Source organism: Dama dama, chromosome X (genome assembly GCF_033118175.1).
Source record: "Dama dama isolate Ldn47 chromosome X, ASM3311817v1, whole genome shotgun sequence".
NCBI lineage: Eukaryota > Metazoa > Chordata > Mammalia > Artiodactyla > Cervidae > Dama > Dama dama.
In genome coordinates, this window is record NC_083714.1 from 165,374,931 (window position 1) to 165,397,500 (window position 22,570).

The 22,570-nt window shown below is 56.7% G+C and overlaps 1 protein-coding gene across 3 annotated transcripts; it reads right to left on the reverse strand.

Annotated features, from left to right (window-relative positions):
• Positions 1–1,330: 1,330 nt before the first annotated feature.
• Positions 1,331–21,077, reverse strand: IL3RA (interleukin 3 receptor subunit alpha). Of its 3 annotated transcripts, XM_061137406.1 has the most exons (12): positions 20,881–21,073; positions 16,579–16,677; positions 10,573–10,697; positions 9,931–10,042; positions 9,100–9,217; positions 8,393–8,577; positions 7,481–7,599; positions 5,717–5,743; positions 5,067–5,187; positions 3,551–3,650; positions 2,269–2,350; positions 1,336–1,973 (listed from the first exon to the last, which is right to left on the reverse strand). In XM_061137406.1, the coding sequence occupies exons 2-12, from the start codon at positions 16,640–16,642 to the stop codon at positions 1,899–1,901; spliced, it is 1,128 nt and encodes a 375-aa protein (XP_060993389.1). In that variant the 5' UTR covers positions 16,643–16,677; positions 20,881–21,073; the 3' UTR covers positions 1,336–1,898. The 3 variants fall into 3 exon arrangements, with proteins under 3 accessions (XP_060993390.1, XP_060993391.1, XP_060993389.1); XM_061137407.1 differs by lacking the exon at positions 5,717–5,743 and having other exon boundaries at positions 1,331–1,973; positions 20,881–21,077; XM_061137408.1 differs by lacking the exons at positions 9,931–10,042; positions 10,573–10,697 and having other exon boundaries at positions 1,332–1,973; positions 20,881–21,075.
• Positions 21,078–22,570: the final 1,493 nt, after the last annotated feature.

Here is a 22,570-nt window from a genome sequence, read left to right on the forward strand (position 1 = left end):
CCTTCGGTGCTCAGCCTTCTCAGCTGTAGCTGGGGTTTAACCACACAGGACCCCCAAAGTGGTGGCAGCTGTGGGGCCCACCCGTGCCCAGGGCTCACGGGAATGCCCTCTAAGGTGGGCGCCCTGGGGCTTCCCTGGTGGTGGTGGTTTAGTTGCTAAGTCTTTTGTGACCCCATGGGCTGAAGCCCCACAAGCTCCTCTGGCGTGGGAGTCTCCCAGTAAGAACACTGGAGTGGGTTGCCAATTCCTCCTTCAAGGGCTCTCCCCAGCCCAGGCCTCCTGCATTGCAGGCAGATTGTTCACCAAATTTTAGGCTCTCAGCTGTTGCCCTTGCAGTGCCAGAGACCCGGGTTCAATCACTCGCTGAATTGGGACGATCCCCTGGAGGAGGGCATGGCAACCCACTCGAGTATTCCTGCCTGGAGAATCCTCTGGACAGAGGAGCCTGGCGGGCTCCAGTCCACAGGGTGTTAGCCATCACGGATGGACTTAAGACACACCCACCCCGCCAACCCCCCGCAGCTAAGTATTCCTGCCGAACCCAGAGCCCTACTGCTCACTGCAGGGACAGTCCACCAGGCCGATGTCAGGGTCGTGGCATGTGATTGTAGGGGACGTGGGGTGGGTTCTGAGGCCGCGTCGGGGTGTCTGTGGAGTTTGGGGAGAGTGTCCGGGGGGTCATCAACCAACCCGAGCCCTCAGGAGGCTGCACCCAGAGGTGTCCCCTGGCTCCACTCAGCTGCCAGCACCCAGTGACATTGGAGAGGTCGGTTGGGGGTCACCTGCAGGTCGCAGCCCAACCACAACCCTCACCCCCAAGCTGGCTTACGTCCTTGAAAGGCTGCGCTTGGATAATCTGCAGAGCAGCGTGAGGTCACTCTGAGAACAGGAAGTTGGAGCCAGCTGTCCCCAAGGTCGCCCAGCCCACGCTGGAACGAGTCCAGCCCGCATTCGCCGAGGGGGGTTGAGCCAGGCGAGGTGTCCCGACTTCCGACCCAGCCGCTAGGGCGGACCGACCGAGTCAGGAACCTGTCAGCCCAGACCTGTGCTGACGGCGGGGGTCACATCCTGGACACGGTGCCTTTAGCACCTTGAGTGGAATAACCACAGGGGCACGATCAGCTGGCTTCCCTCCCTCAGGCTTGGCAACCCCGCCTCTGCCTTTGGGGTGGATTCTTTACAGCCAGAACTCTAGCGTGTGAACAAGACTAAAGAGATCCGAGGTCCCTCCTGAGAAGCCCTGAGTTCCTGTGGGGGTTAGGCTAAGTCCTTTCCCGTGTTTGGGGGTGGGGGGCGGGGTAGGCTAAATCCTTTCGTGTGTGTGTGTGTGTGTGTGTGTGTGTGTGAGTCCTGTCCGACTCTGCGACGGGGTAGGCTAAATCCTTTCGTGTGTGTGTGTGTGTGTGTGTGTGTGTGTGTGTGTCCTGTCCGACTCTGCGACTCTGACCCCATGGACTGGGGCAGGTCTGCACTCCCGTCTACCTGCCCCCTGTCCCACAGATTTAACCTTGTAGCTGGGGGTGGGGGGCAGTGTGTGTGTGTGTGTGTGTGTACACCTCTCAATTAAGTGATTTAAGGGGCTTAAAAGGGGAAATGAACGACTAACACACACAATGGGAAATGGAACCATTTAAAGAGAAACCAGGCCAGCCAAACTGGACATTTGGGGGTGTCCACGGGGCTGTGACATTGCGGGGTGACACCCCCCCCCCCCACTCCAAGGGGCCCGTGACAGGTTAAAAAGTAGTTTATTTGAGAAATAAGCACAAGGAAGGCAACCCCCCCGTCAGGTGCAGCAGGCTTTCCCATCCTCAGCCGTGCAGCAAACGTCCGCGTCCAACCCGGCCCGGCCGTGCGCCCTCCCCAGCAGAAGAACGAAGCCCCCGGTTGCATGAGTTTCATGTTTCCCCCAACACCTGCACCTGGGCCACGGGACAGTCTTCCTGGCTCTCCGGCTCTGGGTCCCAGGCCACCTGCAGGGCGCAGGGGGTGGGAGTGAGTGGGGATGCAGGGTGCGGGGTGGGGTAGGGGAGCGGCAAGTGCGCCCCGGAAAACCTCGGATAGCGCAGGGATCCGGACAGGGCACCCCCCCCCACCCGCCTCGGCAGGGGGCTCCCAGACCCGCGCTTCGGGGGCGACCTCCCCTGCCCATCACGCTGCTCGGCCACCGCCGGCAGCCAGCGGGAAGTGCGCCCCCAGCCCCGATCCCCGGGCGTGGCGCGCGGCCCCAGACCTGGCCACGTGCGCCAGCCCCCGCGCAGCGCGTACCATCCTCTCATTCTGAAAGCTGTCGCCGATGGGGTCTTTCACGTGAGGGACACGCGGGAACAGCTTCCGCATCACCGGCCACCTCGGAGGAGAAGAGGATGTGTGGGTGCGAAACCCGCGCCGCACCGCGGCGCCCCCCAGAGGGCCCAGCGAGGCCTGCAAGCACTCGGACTCCGCCCTCCGTTGGGACGGAGTCTTCGTTCCCAACCCCCGCCCCCCACCATCCTGACACAGAAATCGGAGCCTTAGGAGAGCGGCGGCGGCAGCGAAATCAGCTCCTCCTCGGCACCCCCCCCCCCCCGCCCGAGATCCCGTAAGGATGGAGGCCGCCCCAACCCATCACCATGGAGGCCGTCCCATCCCATCACCATGGCAACCTCCCGCTCCCAGTGGCGTCCACGAGGAGCGGGTGGTCCCCCTGCTTTGGGGCTGCGGCCCATCCACTCCCAACCCTAGCCCCTGGCTAGGCGGTGTGTGTTTGTGTGTCTCTCTGTCTATATATGGGGTCGTGTGTGTCTGTGTGTCTACGTGTTTCTGGGTGTGTCCGTGTGTGTGTGTGTGTGTGTGTGTGTGTGTGAAACCAGGAGCTTCACGAGGCAGGAGCCGCACCGAGACCCGGAGGTGGGCCGAGGGCGGCGCACGGATGAGGCTGAGCGCGCAGCGTTTGGCAGGCACCGCGGGGGCGCGGTCAGGGCTGAAAGGGCCGCACACGGCCGGCGTCCGCCTGCTGCCTGTCTGCTGGGCTCGGGAGCGCTCCCTGAGGCCAGTGCGGAGGTTGCTGGGGGGCGGCGGGGTGGGGGCCAACGGCGTCGCGGCGAGGTGTGAAGGGTGCACAGTGCGGGGGGCGGCAGGGGACCGGCCGCGGAGCCCGGCCGCAGATAGCGGGCGCCACACGCACTGGGGGCCCGCGGAGGCAGGGACCCCGCGCCCCGAGGATGGTACCCTGTGGTCTTTGGGCTCCTTGGCTTCTACAGGGGGCAGAGAACAGACAGGGGAAACCAGGGTCCTGCTGATACAAGACCGCTGGGGAGACTGGAAGCGGCGGCCGGAGACGCCGGGCACGCGCGTTCCGCGGCCAAGACGCAGGGCGCACGGGTCCGGGCGGGAGCGCGCGCCGCCGGGCCTGCAGATCGCGCTCCACAAAGTGTCAGCCGCTCAGGGGGGGGTCCTCTGTCCGTGGGGATTCTCCAGATAGCGGATACTGGAGTGGGTTGCCCGTGCCCCCCTCCAGAAAAAAACCTCCGGAGCGCAAACCGGGGGAGGGCTGGCGCGCGGGGCTCACCTGCGACAGAGAAACAGGAGCCCCACCAGGAGCAGCGCCCCAAGCGGGGCCAGCAGGTACACCAGCCAGAGCGGGAAGGACGCGTCCTTGCGGTCACAGTCTAGGGAAGAAGGGGCGGGCGGGAAACGTCGGGCGGGGCCCGGGACAAGGCCTCCCTGCGGGGCTGGGGACGCAGGGCCGCACCCAGGAGCGCGATCCACCCCGCGGACATCAGCCACCTGAGCCCGCTGCCCGCGCCAGGCGGGAATCCTTCCCAAGTCGCCAGAATACCGCTATCTGCCCCCTGCGCCCGCCACTGACCACCAGATGGAGTCTGGCGCACAGAATGTGCCTGCCACGCGGGAGACCCGGGTTGGGTCCCTGGGTCGGGAAGATTCCGCTGGAGAAAGGCATGGCAACCCACTCTACTATTCTGGCCTGGAGAATCCCATGGACAGAGGAGCCTGGTGGGCTACGGTCCACGGGGTCGCGGAGAGTCGGACACCACTGAGCGACTGACACTTTCACAGCACGCGCCACTTGGGCTGGTCTGTTTCCCAGGCGAACCATCACCACCTCCTTCCCTGTGGCGTCCTGGGTGCGGCCCTGCATTAGCCTTTGAATTTAATATATGGTCATCACGGATTTCTCACATCCCTTTGGATTTTTTTTTTTTTTTAATGCATTAAAAAGTTTATCTTCTGAGAGTTTAGGCGATGGCCGTCTCCACGCGCACCTTGCGTATCTCCATGGAACAACTTGGGCACACAGTCCATCAAGGATGGGAAGGAGGCGGCCACCAGCCCAGGGATGGACGACCGGAGCCCCCAGAAGCTGGGAGAGGCGGCAAGGACCCTCCCCTGGAGCCTCTGCAGGGAGCTCAGCCCTGGGAACCCCTTGACCTCAGACGTCTGGTCTCCAGGACTTCGGGAGGGTGGGTGTCTGTTGCTTAAGCCCTGTCTGTGGTCATTTGTTACAGCCGCCCCCCTCCACGCCCCAGGACACTCACGCTCACGGCCTCAGCCTGGTGCCCCAGGTTTTCCTGCCGGGTCAGGTCAGGAATGGGATGTGGCCTGGGGCCTGGGAGGAGGTGGGGCTTTGGAGCAGAGCTCAAGGACACCCAGCTGCTGTCACCTGGGGAAAGCCTTCTAAGTGCAGAGGAAAACCCGTCCCCAGGGCGACTTTGGAGGGAGAGAGAGACCCCCGCTAGCAGTCCACACCTCCCGTATGATGTATGATGGGCTGGGTGGGGTGGGTGGGTTGGGTGGGGCAGGGCTGGTTCCCCAGGACCATCTCCTGTCTCCCGCCCCCCGCGGGTCAGCCATGGTCCCTGGAGCCCTGTCTGGGGGGACCGGGCCAAGGCGGGTGGACGGTCCCCTCTCCCTCCAGCAGGCACATCAAGGAGCAGCGATGGTCAGAGTGTCTGGCAGGCTGCTGGCTGCCAGGGATCCTTGCCTCCGTGACCCCCGCCCCCAACACACACACACCCCACCCCCGCCGCCCACCCCTGGAGAGACGCAAGGGGCGTCCCCCTCACCGAGGTGCTGCGGGGCGCTCCACTGGCCTTGCGGTCTTCTCCTGAAGAACACGGAGTCCATGGCCTTGACCTTCACCGTGTAGGGTCCTGGGTTCTTCAACATAAAGGTCTTGAGCTCCGTCTGCAGTTGAAAAGCAAGCAGACAGCGGGGAGAGACCCCTGCAGATCTGTGGCTGATGCTCAGAGCCTCAGAAGACGCCTTTATTATGGAACAGGGTCTCTGCAGAGGTGATAGAGTGAAGGGTCTGAGATGAGGTCCCTCCTGGCTGGGGGTGGCCCTAAACCCCACGACGGGACCCTTATAAGACACAGAAGAGGGGAGACACAGACACAGAGAAGCCACGTGGAGACGGAGGCGGAGACGGGAGGGACAGACAGAGACAGAGACAGAGACGACGGAGACGGGTTCTCGACTGGCACTCATGACTGCCCGAGGGAACGGCCGCCTCTGCGGGTTAGATGCGGTTAGCTGGGCGTGACGATGGGGACAGCAAGTCCCCGGGATCTAGCCGCGAAGCGGGGGTGCGTAGGTGATAACGCCTGGCCCGTGCGCTGGGGCGCCTCGTCTCAGAGGGTCTGGACACCGATTCAAATAAGGAGCCTGTGCTTGGGACGGCAGATTGCGGGGGCCATGCAGGGTGGATACCCACCTCCTCTTTGTAGGGGAGGTCCGTGCCCTGTAAGAGAACAGTGGAGCATGGGAGGCTGATCCACACCCAAGAAAGGCTCATTGGTCCGAGCGGTTTCACGGTCACGGAAAAGCCGACGCTAATCACTCACTGAACAGAAATCACAGATGTCGTACGTATGGGATGCCCCAGGCAAGAATCCTGGAGTGGGTCGCCATACCCTCCTCCAGGGGATCTTCCGGACCCAGAGTACGAACCTGGGTTTCCTGCACTGGCAGGCGGATTCTTTACCATCTGAGCCACTAGGGAAGCCCATAAAAATAATAAATAGAGATAATTGAGTATAATGTATCAATGAACGGAAAAGTACCTGGGGGAAGGACAAATTAGGAGTTTGGGATTTATATACAGGCACTGTGTCTGTGTGTGTGTACTTGGTCATGTCTCTGCGACCCCGTGGACTGTAGCCCACTGGACTCCTCTGTCCGTGGGGTTCTCCAGGCAAGGATACTGGAGTGGGTTGCCATGCCCTCCTCCAGGGGGTCTTACTGACATAGGGACTAAACCCAGGTCTCCTGCATTGCAGGCAGATTCTGTCCCATCTGAGCCAAACTCCTCCCCTATACAGGTGCTAATATACGATACTTGTTTCTCTCTTTCTGACTTACTTTGCTCTGTATAACACACTGTAGGTTCACACACCTCATTAGAACTGACTCAAATGCATTCCTTTTCATGACTGAGTAATATTCCATCTTCTGTATGCATAGTACAGCTTCTTTATCCATTCCTCTGTCAATGGACATCTAGGTGGCTGCCACTTCCAGGCTATTGTAAAATAGGACGCTCCGGTTCTTGGTGGATAGGATTCCACTCTGTGGCCATATTTCGGTCGTCCCATCCCTCAAGTGGTGTCAAACTTGAGGACCATTATACACGTAGGTTCTGTGAACACCGAGGTACCATCTTTGGTGGGGAGGAAGGATTTCATTTTTCGCACGGAAACTGCAGGCTCTGTGCCATATGACCAGGTGCTGCTAGTGGTAAAGAAGCTGCCTGCCAGTGCAGGGGACATAAGACACGCGAGTTCTATCCCTGGGTGAGAAAGATCCCCTAGAAGAGGACAAGGCAACCCACTCCAGTATTCTTGGCTGGAGCATCCCATGGACAGAGGAGCCTGGCAGGATATAGCCCACGGGGTCACAGTGTCAGATACAACTGAACGGAGTTAGCTCAGACACGTGCATGTGACCTGCGATCAGAGGGTTTCCCCAGTGTCTGTCTCAGCCTTGTCTTTTTCTATCACGTCATTTGTCTCCTGCACAACGACAGCTGAGCATGTCTCCTCCACCCCAAACATGGCAGAAAACTTTCCTGCACGTTCTGACTTCTTTTCCAAGGTCAGCATTGTCCTTCAAACACCCAAACGCTTATTTTGTTGTTGCTGTCTCAATTTTTTTTTTCTGGACCATTCTTAAAGTCCTTACTGAATCTGTTACAATATTGCTTCTCTCTTACATTCTGTTTTATTCTTTTTTTGGCCTCGAGGTCCATGTGATCTTAGGTCCCCAACCAGAGACTGAACTCACGCCCCCCGCACTGGAAGGGGCTGTCTTAACCAACAGATGGCCGGGGAAGTCCCAGAGAACCAAACGCTTCGGGTTTCGCTGCCACTCAGTTATCTCATGGTTCCTCTTTTCTTTAGACGGCTTGACTCCCCACAAAACTCCAGAGTCTGGGGCATCAGACCACGAGAGACACCCACCTGGGAGGTGGCATGCTTACCTTCTGTATCTCAAGTTCATACTTGAGGTCTTCAGTAAAGAGACTCCTTACTTCCCATTCCATGAACGAGTAGTTTTCGTAACACCACGTTTTTGTGATGTTCGGGGCAGCTAATATTTCTAGGGGAGGAAAAAAAAAATTCTTTGAGTAAAGCACATGAAAAGCAAACAAACAAACAAAAAAATTGTTTCCTGAAGATACTTTCAAAACAGGCCTCCTAGGACTTCCTTCCCTGTGGATCCACCCAGTGGATACGAATCCAGCTGCCAGTGCAGAGGACAGGAGTTCAATCCCTGGTCCAGGAAGATCCCACATGCCCTGGAGCAGCTACGCCTGCGGGCCACAACTATTAAGACTGTGCTCTGGAACTGGGGAGCCAGAACCAGCGAACCCATGAGCTGCAACGACTGAAATCCAAGCGCCCTAGAGCCCATGGAAACCAGTCCTGGATATTCATTGGGAGTACTGATGCTGAAGCTGAAACTCCAATCCTTTGGCCACCTGATGCAAAGAACTGACTCACTGGAAAAGACCCTGATGCTGGGAAAGACTGAAGGCAAGAAGAGAGAGGGACGACAGAGGATGAGATGGTTGGATGGCATCACCGACTCGATGAGTTTGAGCAAGCTCCGGGAGTTGACGATGGACAGGGAGGCCTGGCGTGCTGCGGTCCACGGGGTCGCAAAGAGCTGGACACGACTGAGCAGGTAACACATGCCGCCCCGGCTTGTGTTGAGGGATTTGGTTACAAGGGTCTTGAAAGCAGACCCTTGGTGTTACCCTTAGGTTACCCTTTGGTTCCGAGGCTGGGGTACCATGCCCCACCCTCTGCCGCAAGATACCAGCATCGCAAAGCCAAGGAACGGGGGTGGGGGTGGGGGGCACGTGAAGGAGGGTCTCACGTTTTCTCACCAATATCTTGTAATCTGTGAAGCGTTTCGCGGCAGGGGATTTTGGAGCCACCGCTGGTACCATTCACCAGGAAACGGAACAGAGTTTGGCTTTGAAGTTGAGGTATAAGGGAGATGCTGTCAAAATGGCACTGGACGTTGACGCCCTGCTGGTTCTGCTTGTACCTGGGACACGGCCACGTCTCCCTAGAGGGGTAGCGGGTGCTTGGGGCCGGGGCCGGGGGCGACCCTGAAGCCCCGCCCCGGAAGCCCCTCCCCGGAAGCCCCCGCCCCGGCCCTGATGGCCCGCCCCTAAAGCCTAGCCTGAAGCCCCGCCCCGGAAGCCCCTCCCCGGAAGCCCCTCCCCGGAAGCCCCCGCCCCGGCCCTGATGGCCCGCCCCTAAAGCCTCGCCTGAAGCCCCGCCCCGGAAGCCCCTCCCCGGAAGCCCCCGCCCCCGCCCTGATGGCCCGCCCCTAAAGCCTCGCCTGAAGCCCCGCCCCGGAAGCCCCTCCCCGGAAGCCCCCGCCCCGGCCCTGATGGCCCGCCCCTAAAGCCTCGCCTGAAGCCCCGCCCCGGAAGCCCCTCCCCGGAAGCCCCCGCCCCCGCCCTGATGGCCCGCCCCTAAAGCCTCGCCTGAAGCCCCGCCCCGAAGCCCCGCCCCCGAAGCCCCGCCCCACCCCCTGGGGCTGGGGGGGCGGGGCTTGGGGACGGAGCCCGGCCACACCTACAGGTAGAAATAGTACTGCACGTTCGCCGGGGCCTCCTTGCCCACCGCCCAGCTGCAGCTGAGCTGATCCACGTCGTGCACCCGGCAGGTCAGGTTGTCCGCAGCCGCCCGGGGGTTGCCTTGGGGTTCGCAAAGAAGAGCGAGGAGGGGGGAAAGTGAGCTCCTCGATAAACACCAGGGTCCGGCTGTGTGGACCACGGGGAAAAGCATCCACTCTTCCGGGGAAAACCGTCATGCGAAAGAATATACGTATGTACCACGGAGTCACTGTGCTGTTCAGTGGACATTAACTTGGACGGCGAGGAGAGCTAACCGGTCAATCCTCAAGGACCCAGTGGACACGAATTTGAACATCAGTTCAGTGCAGTTCAGTCACTCAGTCGTGTCCGACTCTTCGCGACCCCACGGACTGCAGCACGCCAGGCCTCCCTGTCCATCACCAACTCCCGGAGCTTACTCAAACTCATGTCCATCGAGTCGGTGATGCCATCCAACCATCTCATCCCCTGTCATCCCCTTCTTCTCCTGCCCTCAATCTTTCCCAGCATCAGGGTCTTTTCCAGTGAGTCAGCTCTTCGCATCAGGTGGCCAAAGGATTCGAGTTTCTGCTTCAGCATCAGTCTTTCCAATGAACATTCGGGACTGATGTCCTATAGGATGGACTGCTTGGATCTCCTTGCAGTCCAAGGGTCTCTCAAGAAATGGCCTTTTTCCCACAAAGCTACGTCACTACAGACCCATCCATCCAAGTTAAAAGTCATCATCTTGCTATTCGGAATGCTAATGGGTGACCAAAAGCAAATGAAACCCCAAGAGAGTGTCTACCCCTCACCTTGCTTTGGATACTGAATCCAAGCAGAGAACGGTTGACCTTTCATCACCTTCACGGTGTAGTTTTTTACGTCGCACGACAAGTCCCCAAGAGTGCATTGGTTTCCCTTTGCCTGAGAGAGATGAGGCCATTTATTCACAATAAAATCAAGCCACCTGGAGATCCAACCAGTCCATCCTAAAGGGGAGCAGTCCTGAATATTCATTGGAAGGACCGAGGCTGAAGCTCCAATCCTTTGGCCACCTGATAGGAAGAGCCGACTCATTGGAAAAGACCCTGATGCTGGGAAAGATTGAGGGCAGGAGGAGAAGGGGACGACAGAGGATGAGATGGTCGGATGGCATCACCAACTCGATGGACATGAGTTTGAGCAAACTCTGGGAGTTGGTGATGGACAGGGAAGCCTGGCGTGCTGTGATTCATGGGGTCGCAAAGAACCAGACATGACTGAGCAACTGAACAACACCACCACTTTCAACTGGGCTTGTCTGTCCAGCTGCAGTATCTCAGCCCCTTTTCACACCAGTCCCGTCCAGGAGGTACCACTGTGGATGTCTTGAGCCGTGGTGTCCATAAATGACCCCTGGGCCCAAGGGTGGAACCCATGTCTCTGTGAGGCTAAGTCCAGGGAAGACGGCTTACCTCTGTTAAAGGTTTTGAATTGACGTAGCACACAATTTTGGAAACATTCCCATGCTGCTCCCAGACCAATCTTTTTCTTTGTGGATCTATCCTTAAGTTCGTAATTGGGTCTGGATCGGAGATGGCTACAGAGTGGGAGAGAGACACAGAATGCTTAAACTGTCTCTGCGGAGTCAGCCTTTGGGAAGCTGAGTTCTAGGCGGAGACGCGGTTGCCAGGAGCAACCACGAATCTTTACAAATTCAAAGTCAAGAATTTGTAGCATCTTAGTTGATCCCACCTTCTCACCAACGGCGGTGGCGGGGGGGGGGGGGGGGGGGCGGGGGCGGCAGTGGGGAACGTCAGGAAAGCAGGTCACCTCTCCCATCCTTGTTGTTAGGAAATGTACCTTTCTCAGCCACACACGTCGAAGAAAGTTGTGTTCGTACGGCTGAGTCACTTCGCTCTACGGCCGAAAGCAACACGGCGTGCGTGCGTGCTAAGTCGCTTCGGTCATGTCCGACTCTCTGCGACCCCGTGGACTGCAGCCCGCCAGGCTCCTCTGTCCATGGGGTTCTCCAGGCCAGAGTACTAGAGTGGGTTGCCAGGCCCTCCTCCAGGGCATCTCCCCAACCGAGGGATGGGACCCACGTCTCTTACGTCTCCAGCGTTGGCAGGAGGATTCTTTACTGCTGGGCCACCTGGGAAGCCCAACCGTCTTTAAAGAAGGCTTTAAGCAAAGCAGACCTTTCCCAACCCAGCCTTTACAGGATGGCACCTGATAAAATGTTACTAGACGCTCAGAGAGGCAGTCATGTGTTGGCCGTGACCAGAAGCATCAGGGCTTAGAAATCGTCCCGTTGGGACCTCCCTGGTGGTCCACTGGTTAAGGATCTGCCTTCCAGTGGAGGGGACGTGAGTTCTATCCCTGCTCAGGGAACTAAGATCTCACATGCTTCGGGGCCTCTGGGCCCACACGGCACAACTATAGGGAAACCCGAGTGCCACGACTAAGACCCAAATAAATATTCCAGAACGAAGTTGTGCCATAAATGGCAGATGGTGAAAGTAAGAGAAAAGTCTGTTAAAACAGCCATTCAGTTCCGTTCAGTCGCTCAGTCGTGTCCGACTCTCTGTGACCCCATGGACTGTAGCCCGCCAGGCTCCTCTGTCCATGGGATTCTCCAAGCAAGAATACTGGAGTGGGTTGCCATTCCCTTCTCCAGGGGATCTTCCCTACCCTGAGATCAAACCTGGATCTCCTGCATTGCAGGCGGATTCTTTACTGTCTGAGCCACGAGGGAACCCCAAAATAAATAATATTAATAAATGAATAATAATAATAAAAGTAAACTAGAGACCCTCTAGTCAAAGCTATAGTGTTTCCAGTGGTCATGTATGGATGTGAGAGTTGAACCATAAAGAAAGCTGAGTGCCAAAGAATGGATGCTTTTGAACTGTGGTGTTGGAGAAGACTCTTGAGAGTCCCTTGGACTGCAAGGGGATCCAACCAGTCCATCCTAAAGGAGATCAGCCCTGAATGTTCATTGGAAGGACTGATGATGAAGCTGAAACTCCAATACTTTGGCCACCTGATGTGAAGAGCTGACTCTTTTGAAAACACCCTGATGCTGGGAAAGACTGAGGGCAGGAGGAGAAGGGGATGACAGATTATGAGATGGTTGGATGGCATCACCGACTCAATGGACATGGGTTTGGGTAAACTCCAGGAGTTGGTGATGGACAGACAGGGAGGCCTGGCATGCTGCGGTTCATGGGGTCGCAAAGAGTCAGACACAACTGAGCAACCGAACTGAACTGAACTGAAAATCACTGCAGATGGGGACTGCAGTCATGAAATTAAAATAGGCTTGCTCCTTGGAAGAAAAGTTATGACTAACCTAGACAGCATATTAAAAAGCACAGACATTATTTGTCGACAAAGATCTGTCTAGTTAAAGCTATGGTTTTTCCAGTGGTCATCTATAGGATGTGAAAGTTGGACTATAAAGAAAGCTGAGCGCTGAAGAACGGATGCTTTTGAACTGTGGTGTTGGAGAAGTCTTGAGAATCCCTTGGACTCCAAGGAGATCCAACCAGTCCATGCTAAAGGAAATCAGTCCTGAATATTCACTGGAAGGACTGATGCTAAAGCTGAAACTCCAATACTTTGGCCACCTCATGCGAAGAACTGACTCATTTGAAAAGACCCTGATGCTGGGAAAGATTGAAGGCGGGAGGAGGAGGGGATGACAGAGGATGAGATGGTTGGATGGCATCACCGACTCGATGGACATGAGTTTTGGCAAACTCCCGGAGATGGTGATGGAGAGGGAAGCCTGGCGTGCTGCGGTCCACGGGGTCGCAAAGAGTCAGCACGACTGAGAGACTGAGCTGAACTGAAACTAGAGACCAATATGCCTTATCACATAGATACGAAATTCCTTTACAAAATGTGGGTACGTAAAATAGGGCAACACATCAACCTGGTAAGACCTCTTGACCCAAGACACTTACTCTAAGAATGCAAGTTTATTTTAACCATCACTATAATTCACCCTTTCTAACAGAAAAGTGACAATCTCCTCAACAGAAGCAGGAAATATTTTGACATTTTTTTTCATTTGTTGTTTCTCTTCTGGCCACACCACATGGCATGCAGAACCTTTGGACCCAGAGCAGGGAGAAATGGGGAGGACCCTCCCCTGGAGCCTCTGCAGGGAGCTCAGCCCTGGGACACCCTGACCTCAGACGTCTGGAACCACGGAGCCTTCATCAGTGGACCCCCAGGGAAGTCCCAACTTTTATTTTTCTTTTCTGAATATTTCAACAGCATTTTAACACCCGTGAAGATGAAAAGCTCTCAGCAAACTAGAAATGGAAGAACACGACCCTCCCGTAGATAAAGCTATGAAAAATCCATGCGCTAATTAAGACTCGGCGGTGAAAGATGAACCACTTCTCCGTATGACTCAACACGAACATGTGTGCGGTCTCAGGGCTGCCTTCTCTTCCTCTGCCTCCTGTACCCACAGCCCCTCTAACGCAGTTCCACCAAGATTGTATTTTTAGGAGGGCGTGAAGGGTGGGTCGTTATACTGTTGCAGCCTGCAGCCCGCTTCCTTCACTGTCTCCTAGAGAGGAGGTCACTTCCTGCCTGTGGTCAGTGACCCGTCCTCACCCACGGGCCTGACCTGATCCCAGAGGTGGCGGCAGCCTCGCGCCCCAGAACAGTGGGGGCAGACAAGAGGCAGGACGTGCTGGGGGGCAGCATCCCGAGACGTGAAGGAAGCCCCCTCCCCTTCTAGAGCTCCTGCATCTCCCAGCCCCTCTGATCACCAGCTGCAGTCTCGGGACTGATTTCAGCACAAAGAGACGGACAGAAGCAACCTGTTGTCTTTGCAGTTGCGGCCCCTGAAAAACCTCCCTGGGAGGCCTCTACACACTCCTCCTCCGAGGTGATGGAGCCAGCTGGGGTGGAATGAACGCTGGTCTCTCCATCCTCCCCCACAAACCATACTGAAGACCTAACTTGCAGGACCTGAGAATCAGACCTTCTCTGGAAATAGGGTCTCTGCAGCTGTGATGGAGTGAAGGGTCTGAGATGAGCTTCCTTCTGGATGGGGGTGGCCCTAAGCCCCATGACTGGTCCTTGTAAGACACGGAAGAGTGGAGACACGGACACAGAGGAGAAGCCACGTGGAGACAGAGGCAGAGACGGGAGGGAGGCGGCCACCGGCCCAGGGATGGATGCCCGGAGCCCCCAGAAGCTGGAAGAAGTGGGAAGGACCCTCCCCTGGAGCCTCTGCAGGGAGCTCAGCCCTGGGACACCCTGACCTCAGACGTCTGGTCTCCAGGGCTATGATAAATAAATCTGTCACTTAATCCTCCAGACTATGGTATTTTATTAAAGCAACACAAAGCTGCATAAGTCAGTAGCCCCTAGGGAGACATAGGCCCCCAACACACACACACACACACATACACATATACACACACATACACATGTGTATACACATGCACACACATGCATACAGACACATGCACACACAACACACATACACATGCATACACCTATATGCATGCATGCATGCATGCACACACACAACACACATGACCACCTTAACACACACGCACACACACATCCATACATGCATGTACCCATAGAGACACATACACACTACACACATGCAGACACACACATACACACACAAACATAAACACATACACACATCCATATATACAGGCACATACATACACACATGTATACACACAACATACAGATACATGTATGGGGGAAGGTGTATATGTGTATACACACATGTACACACATACACACATATACACATACACACATCCATATATACAGACACGCACGTGTATGCACACAACATGCACACACATGTATGGGTGCATGTATATGTATGTACACACGTATGCACACACACAGAGAGAGACATACACACACATGTACACAGCTGCACACACCACCTCCATTCCACGACCATTTGCGCAAGGAGCAAACCTCTCCCGGTTATGCAACGTCGTGGCTGTCACCACAGGCAGGTCACCCTGTCTGACGCAATCACAGAACATCTGTGCTGAGCAGCTGGCCTGGCTCTGCTCCCGTCTGTCGCCCAAAGCCTGGTCCCCGTCCACATGCAGTGGGGGTCGGACAGGAGGCCGAGGTGGACGTCGCCCCCTCGGCCCCTGTGCGGGGTCTGCTGATCAGCCAGAGAAGTCTGCACGGGGTGGGCTTCCACTGCAGACCCTCCCCAGGGCACACGCCTGCCTGGTGGGCACCGTGTCTCCTTGAATCCCACCAGCATCCCCGGGCTTGCAGCCAAAGCAACATACAATCTCTGTACCTGGGGCGGCTGAGGGCATGGGTGTCCCCTGGGGGGACCTCTCCTGCAGCAGCTGGCGAGCCCCCACAACCCCCACTCTGAATGGTCTCCGTCAGCCACAACTGCCACCCAAAATCAGCCAGACTGTCAGAGACGGGTGCGTGGCGTGACAATCTCCATCACCCGTTCTCACGTCTTGATCGACTGTTACCCCCGAGGAGTCTCACGATGGTTTCATGAACTGCTCACTATCCACCATCTTCAGTGATGATCCTGGGAACCTGAGACCCTGGTCTGGCCCCCACCTCCCTTAAATCTCCATGAGGAACGTCAGAAAAACAGGAGGGGGTTGCCCCCAAAGCATCATTTGTTTTTTTCATTCTCTTTCTTCATGTGGACCAGTTTTTAGGTCTTTATTGAATTCGTTACAATATTGCTTCCATTTTATGTTTTGGATTTTTGGCCACAAAGGTCAAAAATCTTACCTTCCCGACCAGGGATCAAACCTGCGTCCTATGCATCAGAAGGCAAAGTCTTAACCACTGGATGGCCAGGGAAGTACCAAACTCTGTCCTTTAACCCATGCCCTAGAGCCCATGATCCACAAGAACAGAAGCCACTGCAATGAGAAGTCTGGACACCGCAACTAGAGAGAACGCCACCTGCTCACCAAAATTAGAGAAAAGCCCGTGTGCTGAAACAAAGAGCCAGCACAGTCAAATAATAATAATAATAATATAGAGCATGTGTAAAGACTATTTCCAAACAACTCCCCTTCTGGGGTCCTGTTGGTTAAGACTTGAGCACATGAATTTGCTGAGGACAGAGTTCAGCCCGTCTCCTTCATTTTCCCACAGACGTCTCCCAACCCAGGAAAAGGATGACAGGAAATCGAAGATAAGAGATGGATCCTGGCACCCCAGCTACGCCAGCAGCTCTGGCTGTAGCCTCGTGACCGTATCAGCACGAACATTCTGGCTCTGAGGTCCGAGTTTTGCAAGACGCACCCGCCAAGGCGGCTGAGAAGAGGGCCACATGGGAAGCGGCTGATTATCTCCTTCGGTGGCCAAGCGGCTCGGCCGTGACCCCAGCGCCGGCCGTTTAACTGCAAGGCAGCACAGCCCCAGGGACCCCAGCACACCGCACGGGGCCGTTCTCCCCGCCCCCCGGCTTTTCCTACCGTGGTCCGTGGTCATTGAGCGGCAGATGAGTGTCACGAGCACGGCCAGCCAGAGGAGGGCCATGGGCGAGGCAGTTCCCACAGGAGGGCGGGCGTCAGCTGGAGGAGGAGACACAGTGACCAGTGGGCGGCTGCGGGGGACGGCTGGGGGAGGGGGCGGGAGGGGGCCGAACCCCCCGGGGTGTCCTGCCGGAAGGGCAGAGAGCCGCTTCCGGAGGGGAGCCTCCTGTGTGTGTGCATGTGTGCACATGCGTGTATATGCATGTGTGTGCGCTGAGTGTGCATGTGTGTGTACGTGTGTACCTGTGTGTATCTGTGTATACTGCATGCCTATGTGTGCATGTGTATGCAAATGTTTATGTATTCACTGAGTGTGCATATAGGTGCATACGTGTGTCTGTATATACCTGTGTGCATGTGTGCATATGCATGTGTGTGCACTGAGTGCGCATGTGTGTGTACGTGTGTACCCATGTGTGTATCTGTGTATACCGCATGCCTATGTGCGCATGTGTATGCACATGTTTATATGTTCACTGAGTGCATATATGTGCATGTGTATGTCTGTATATGTCTGCGTACATGTGTGTATATGCACACGTGTGTACATGTGCCTTGTATATGCACCTGTGTACACTGCATGTCTGTGCATATCTATGGATGTGTGCACATATTACTTGTGTTTATTTGACTGGGCATGCATATATGTGGATGTGTGTATCTCTGGGAATATGTCTATGCGCACTATGTGCACATGTGTGCACACACATGTGTGCACATGCGCACGCATCCATGTAGACCGCATGCCTGTGCGCACATGTGTGTGCAGGCATGTGTTTATGTGTCTGTGCACTGAGTGTGCATATATGTGCACTTGGGTATCTGTGTGTATATGTCTGTGTGTATGGGTGTATATGCATGAGTGCACATGTGTGTATGTCTTATATATGCATCTGTGTACACTGTACATATGTGCCTGTGTATGCCTGTGTGCACATAATACTTGTGTTTATGTGTCTGTTGGGACACTGTGTATGCATATTTGTGCATATGTGTATCTCTGTGAATATGTCTGTGTGCATGTGTGCCCCTATGTATGTGTCTTGTGTATGCATCTGTGCAAACTACATGCCTATGTCTATGTATATGCATGCGTGTGAGCACACATTGCCTGTGTTTACGTGTGTGTGTGGCATGTATGTATATGTGTGCATAGGTGTGCACATTGTGTGTGCATGCGTACATGCAGGTCTGCATGTGTGCACACATGTGTCTTTGTGGGCCTTGCATGCATCTGTGGGTATCTGCGTGAACACCTGACTCATGCGTTTGTGTATCTGTGTGTGGAAATGTGCATGCATGTCTGCATGTGTGCACACGTGTCTGTGTGTGCTGGGTATGCATATGTATCTGTGTATCTGTGTGCACACATTACACATGTTGGTGTGTCTGTGTGCATGTGCTTGTGTGTGTGTGCTGTGTATGGATATGTATCTGTGTGCACACATGTGTTTTTGTGTGTCTGTGTGCATGTGCTTGTGTGTGTGTGCTGTGTATGGATATGTATCTGTGTGCACACATGTGTTTCTGTGTGCATGTGCTTGTGTATGTCTGCTGTGTATGGGCATGTTATCTGTGTGCATCTGTGTGCACACATATGTTTTTGTGTGTCTGTGTGCATGTGCTTGTGTGTGTGTGCTGTGTAAGGCTATGTATCTGTGTGCACACATGTGTTTTGTGTGTCTGTGTACATGTGCTTGTGTGTGTGTGCTGTGTATGGACATGTTATCTGTGTGCATCTGTGCGCACACATTACATGTGTTTGTGTATGTGTGTGCATACATGTCCACATGTGTGCACCTGTAAGTCTGTATGCCTACCGTGTGTATCGCCCAGTCTCTACAGCGCTCCCACCCTGGGTTATAAATCGCCCTTGGCACCACCCCACAGGAGCCCAGAAAGCCCCTTCTAGGCGGCACCGGGAAATGCCAGGCTCACAAACAGTGGAAGGAAGTGCAATTAAACGCATGAAATCAACACGGACTCACTTTCCTGCTCAGACCCAGTTACGGTAATGGTCACCACCCCCACCAGAATTCTTCCCCCTGGGGTCCGCATGAAGCGCCCCCCTCAGCAGGCCGGCTCTCCTGAACCTTCCCCGGGGCGGGGTCCACCTTCCTCACCTCCTGGGCCCCAGCCGTGGGGGTCTCCTGGTGGAGCCCGCCCACCCCTCCCCACCTGCCTGAGTCACTCACGCAAATGCCATCGGTGCCTGAGGGCCAGTGGGGGGCGGCTACAGAGATGGAGCCTCGGACGCTCCCCTGACTGGGGGGCCACCCCTCACCAGGGCCTCAGGATTGCTCCCGCAAACGTACCCCCACTGAGGGCAGCTCACCTCGAGAATCTAGCCTGGAACTGACGAGGAGGGGCGGGGACTCTTCCCCCGCATCCTTCAGGGCCTTCTCAGCTGCTCTATCACGACACCCAGCCCGGATTCCAGCCATCCAGGACCTCACCTGCTCTCCCAGCCCGCTCCGGGGCTCCCACGAGTCTCCCCAGGACTCATCTCTGCACCCGCCCCCCCAAAAGAGCCAGCTTTCACACACATTTGATCCCAGAGGCTGACTCCTATTGTAGTTCTTGCTGAACTTGGCGGGGAACCCTGGAGAGACTCCGTCTCAGGACAGGTCAACAGGGAAGCCCCAAGACTTGGTATCACGGGGAGGTATTCAGGCACAGACGCCTGGCAATCCATGTGAAGTACAAGGATCCGGGTGTGGAAAGCGAGGCATCAGGCGCCTCCTAACGTTTGAGTTTGAGAGGAGGCTGCCTCCAAGCCCAGCGTCGCAATCCAGGACAGCTCAACACCCTGCCCACGAGCGTTCTGGCTTCCCGGGCGGCTCAGTGATAAAGAATCCGCCTGCCCGTGTAGGAGACGCAGGTTCGATCCCTGACTCTGGAAGATCCCCTGGAGGACGAAATGGCAACCCACTCCAGTCTTCTTGCCTGGGAGAATCCCACGGACAGAGGAGCCTGGCAGGGCTACCGTCCATGGGGTCGCAAAGAGTTGGACGTGACTGAATGACAACAAATGGTCCAGGTAGCAAGCTCACGGGAAGAGAAAAAAAAACAAAATCCGAACAGTGAACAAGTATCAGATGAGGTTGCTTTCCTGGTGGCTCAGCTGCTAAAGAATCTGCCTGCAATGTGGGAGACCTGGGTTTGATCTCTGGGTCAGGAAGATTCCCCTGGAGAAGGGAACGGCCACCCACTCCAGTATTCTGGCCTGGAGAATCCCACGGGCTGTGTGGACCATGGGGTCACAAAGAGTCAGACACGACTGGGCAACTCTCATTCATCACGATCCAATGAGGAGGGCGTGGGGCTCATCTTCGTCTATGCAGACAGCCCTCGGGGATGTCCCTGGAAGGGTGGCGGTGCGCTCCTGGCTTTTTGTGCCGAGCCCCGCCCCGCCCCGCCCCACCCCACCCCACGGCTGCTGCGTACACAGGGCTCCAGCCCCGTGACATTCGCGTCCACCCACAGGCTTCCCTCCTCGCCCGGAGATGCTCACATCTTTAAAGACCCAAATAGCACGAACGTGGCCATCATCTGCAGCTGACCCCAAAGGACGAAGGGACGGGGCCTGTATGGACAGACCTGGGCCCCCAGAGGCTGGGGCTGGGGTCCGCAGAGTTGGAAGAGGGAGACGGTGGGGCTCTCGACATTAGCAGCCCCGCCTTGCCTGGGTTGGAGGTGGCAGAAGGTTGAGCCAGAAAGAGTTGCTGGGCATTCTGGTTACCGGGAGCCTCTCGTCCTGGGAAAGCCACTCCGACCAGCTCATTCATTCAACCATAAGACCCGGCAGGAAATACAGAACCGGTGAAGACACACCACACATCCAGGCTCGCACCAGGGTGAAACCAGCGTCCTGTCCTGTTCTCAGTCGTGTCCGACTCTCTGCGACTGCACGGACTGTAGCCCGCCAGGCTCCCGTGTCTGTGGGATCCTCCAGGCGAGGATACTGGAGTGGGTTGCCATGCCCTCCTCCGGGGGATCTTCCCGACCCAGGGCTCGAATCTGCCTCACCTGCGTTGGTTAGTTAGACCCTCCATCATTGCTTCTTGGGCATAACGTCTTTGGATCTGGCCTGTGGTGGACTCCGGACGACACATCTGAGAGGCCACGAGATGCGTTCTGAATCCCGGTGTCTCCCGGGAGGCGGTGCTCATGACTGAGTCTCCAGGGGCAGCCGTCTGCCTTCCCCACCTCTTGGGTGAGGGGTGTGTGTGGGGGTCTTACCTGGGATGCAGAGCGGAGTCCGACGTCAGTGGGAGCCGGGCGGGCCCCGCTTGGCGCCCGTCCTGCTGGCCTGGGGGTGGATCCTGGGCTCGAGTTCCCGGCCGTGTGATGCAGTCTGCTTCCTGAACGAGAAACAAAACTTGTGTGTGTGTGTTTTTCTTCTCCCCCATTCAACGTTTTTATAGCCTCCAGCGGGGGTGGGGGGACGGCGGGGAGGGCAGAGGGGGCGGCTCCACCCCATCAGAAAAAAATAAAAGTAAAAATCATCAACCCCATGAGGGTGTGACCGAGTCCTGCTGGCATCCCGCCCCTCCTCCCCAGCCCGCGAGTCACAATTATAATCTGGGGGTCAGGACCCTGGCCAAGGTTCTGGGTTTTTCCTGGAAGAAACACTCTCTCTTTCAAAGTATTTCTTTTCCTGTTCTCACTTCTCCTTTGCAGCTTCTGCTTTGTCAGGACCCCTGTGGCTGCCCACCCCTCCACCTCGGACTTGGGCAATTTCCTGGAGCCAGCCAGAATGAATGTCTGGGGGGGCCCTTGATGCCTGGACAGCCCCCCCATTTGTCGAGGTCCCCATGGGAGTGACCCCTCGTGCCTGCGGGGACAGGGAGGTGACCCCGGGTACGCCCACGTGCTGGCTGCCTGAGTCTCAGTCCGCCACATTCACGTTTCAGCCTGGAGCGCCCACCAGGACGTCTCTGACTTCCCGGCGCCCGGAGCCTCCTCCTTGCCCTCACGCAACACGGGTCACCCATCCGTGTGTCTGTCACAGCTCCTGGGTTCCAGCCCCACTCACCGCTCCCTCCCCCTGATGAGCCCCGGGAGGCACATATCGACGGCCACAAGATGCGTGCCAAATCCTGGTGTCCCCCAGGAGGTCGTGTTCAGGACTGCGTCTCCAGGGGCAGCCGTCTGCCTTCCCTGCCTCTTGGGTGGGTGTCTGTGTGTCGGGGGTCGGGGGGAATCTTACCTGGGATGCAGAGCAGACTCTGACAGGGCTCCGCCCCATCAGAGTGGGCCTGATGTCGTGGGCCGGGAAGTCCCACCTGCCTCCCTGTCTCCTGTCTACTCCCCCCACCCCCGCCTAAGCCTTGCATGCCCACCTGGACTCTCAGAGCCTGACCTCTTGTGGAAGTGGGGCTCTCTGGCAGGGGTAAGGATGAGGGTAACACACAGTCCAGCTGGGACAGGGCAGTCCCCACGTCCCACGGGGCCACGGCACTTCTGAGCAGATGGCCCCTCGTACACTGGCAGGTAGAGGATACGGCCGCTTGCGGACGGAGGCAGAGATGGGAGGGGGCGGCCACCCACCCAGGGATGGACGCCTGGAGGCCCCAGGAGCTGGAAGAGGCGGGGAGGACCCTCCCCTGGAGGCTTCCTGGAGGGAGCTCAGTCCTGGGACCCCTTGAACCATCCTGGGACCCTGGGACCTCAGACATGTGGTCCCCAGGACTGCGGGAGAGGATGGTTTCCTGTGGATCGCAGCCGTCCAGCGTGGAGTCCTCTGTGACGGCCGCCCGCCTGCCACAGAGCAGGAGTCTTGGTTCCCGGGTAGCCTCTCCAGGAGGCGAAAGCTTGTGTCCCACCCCCCTCCAGAGAAAGGGTCGGATCCATGGTCCCTGCATGCCCCTCGGGGATGATGACTGTCTTGCTAAGCGCTGGGGAGATTCCAGAATGCCCGATGGACAAC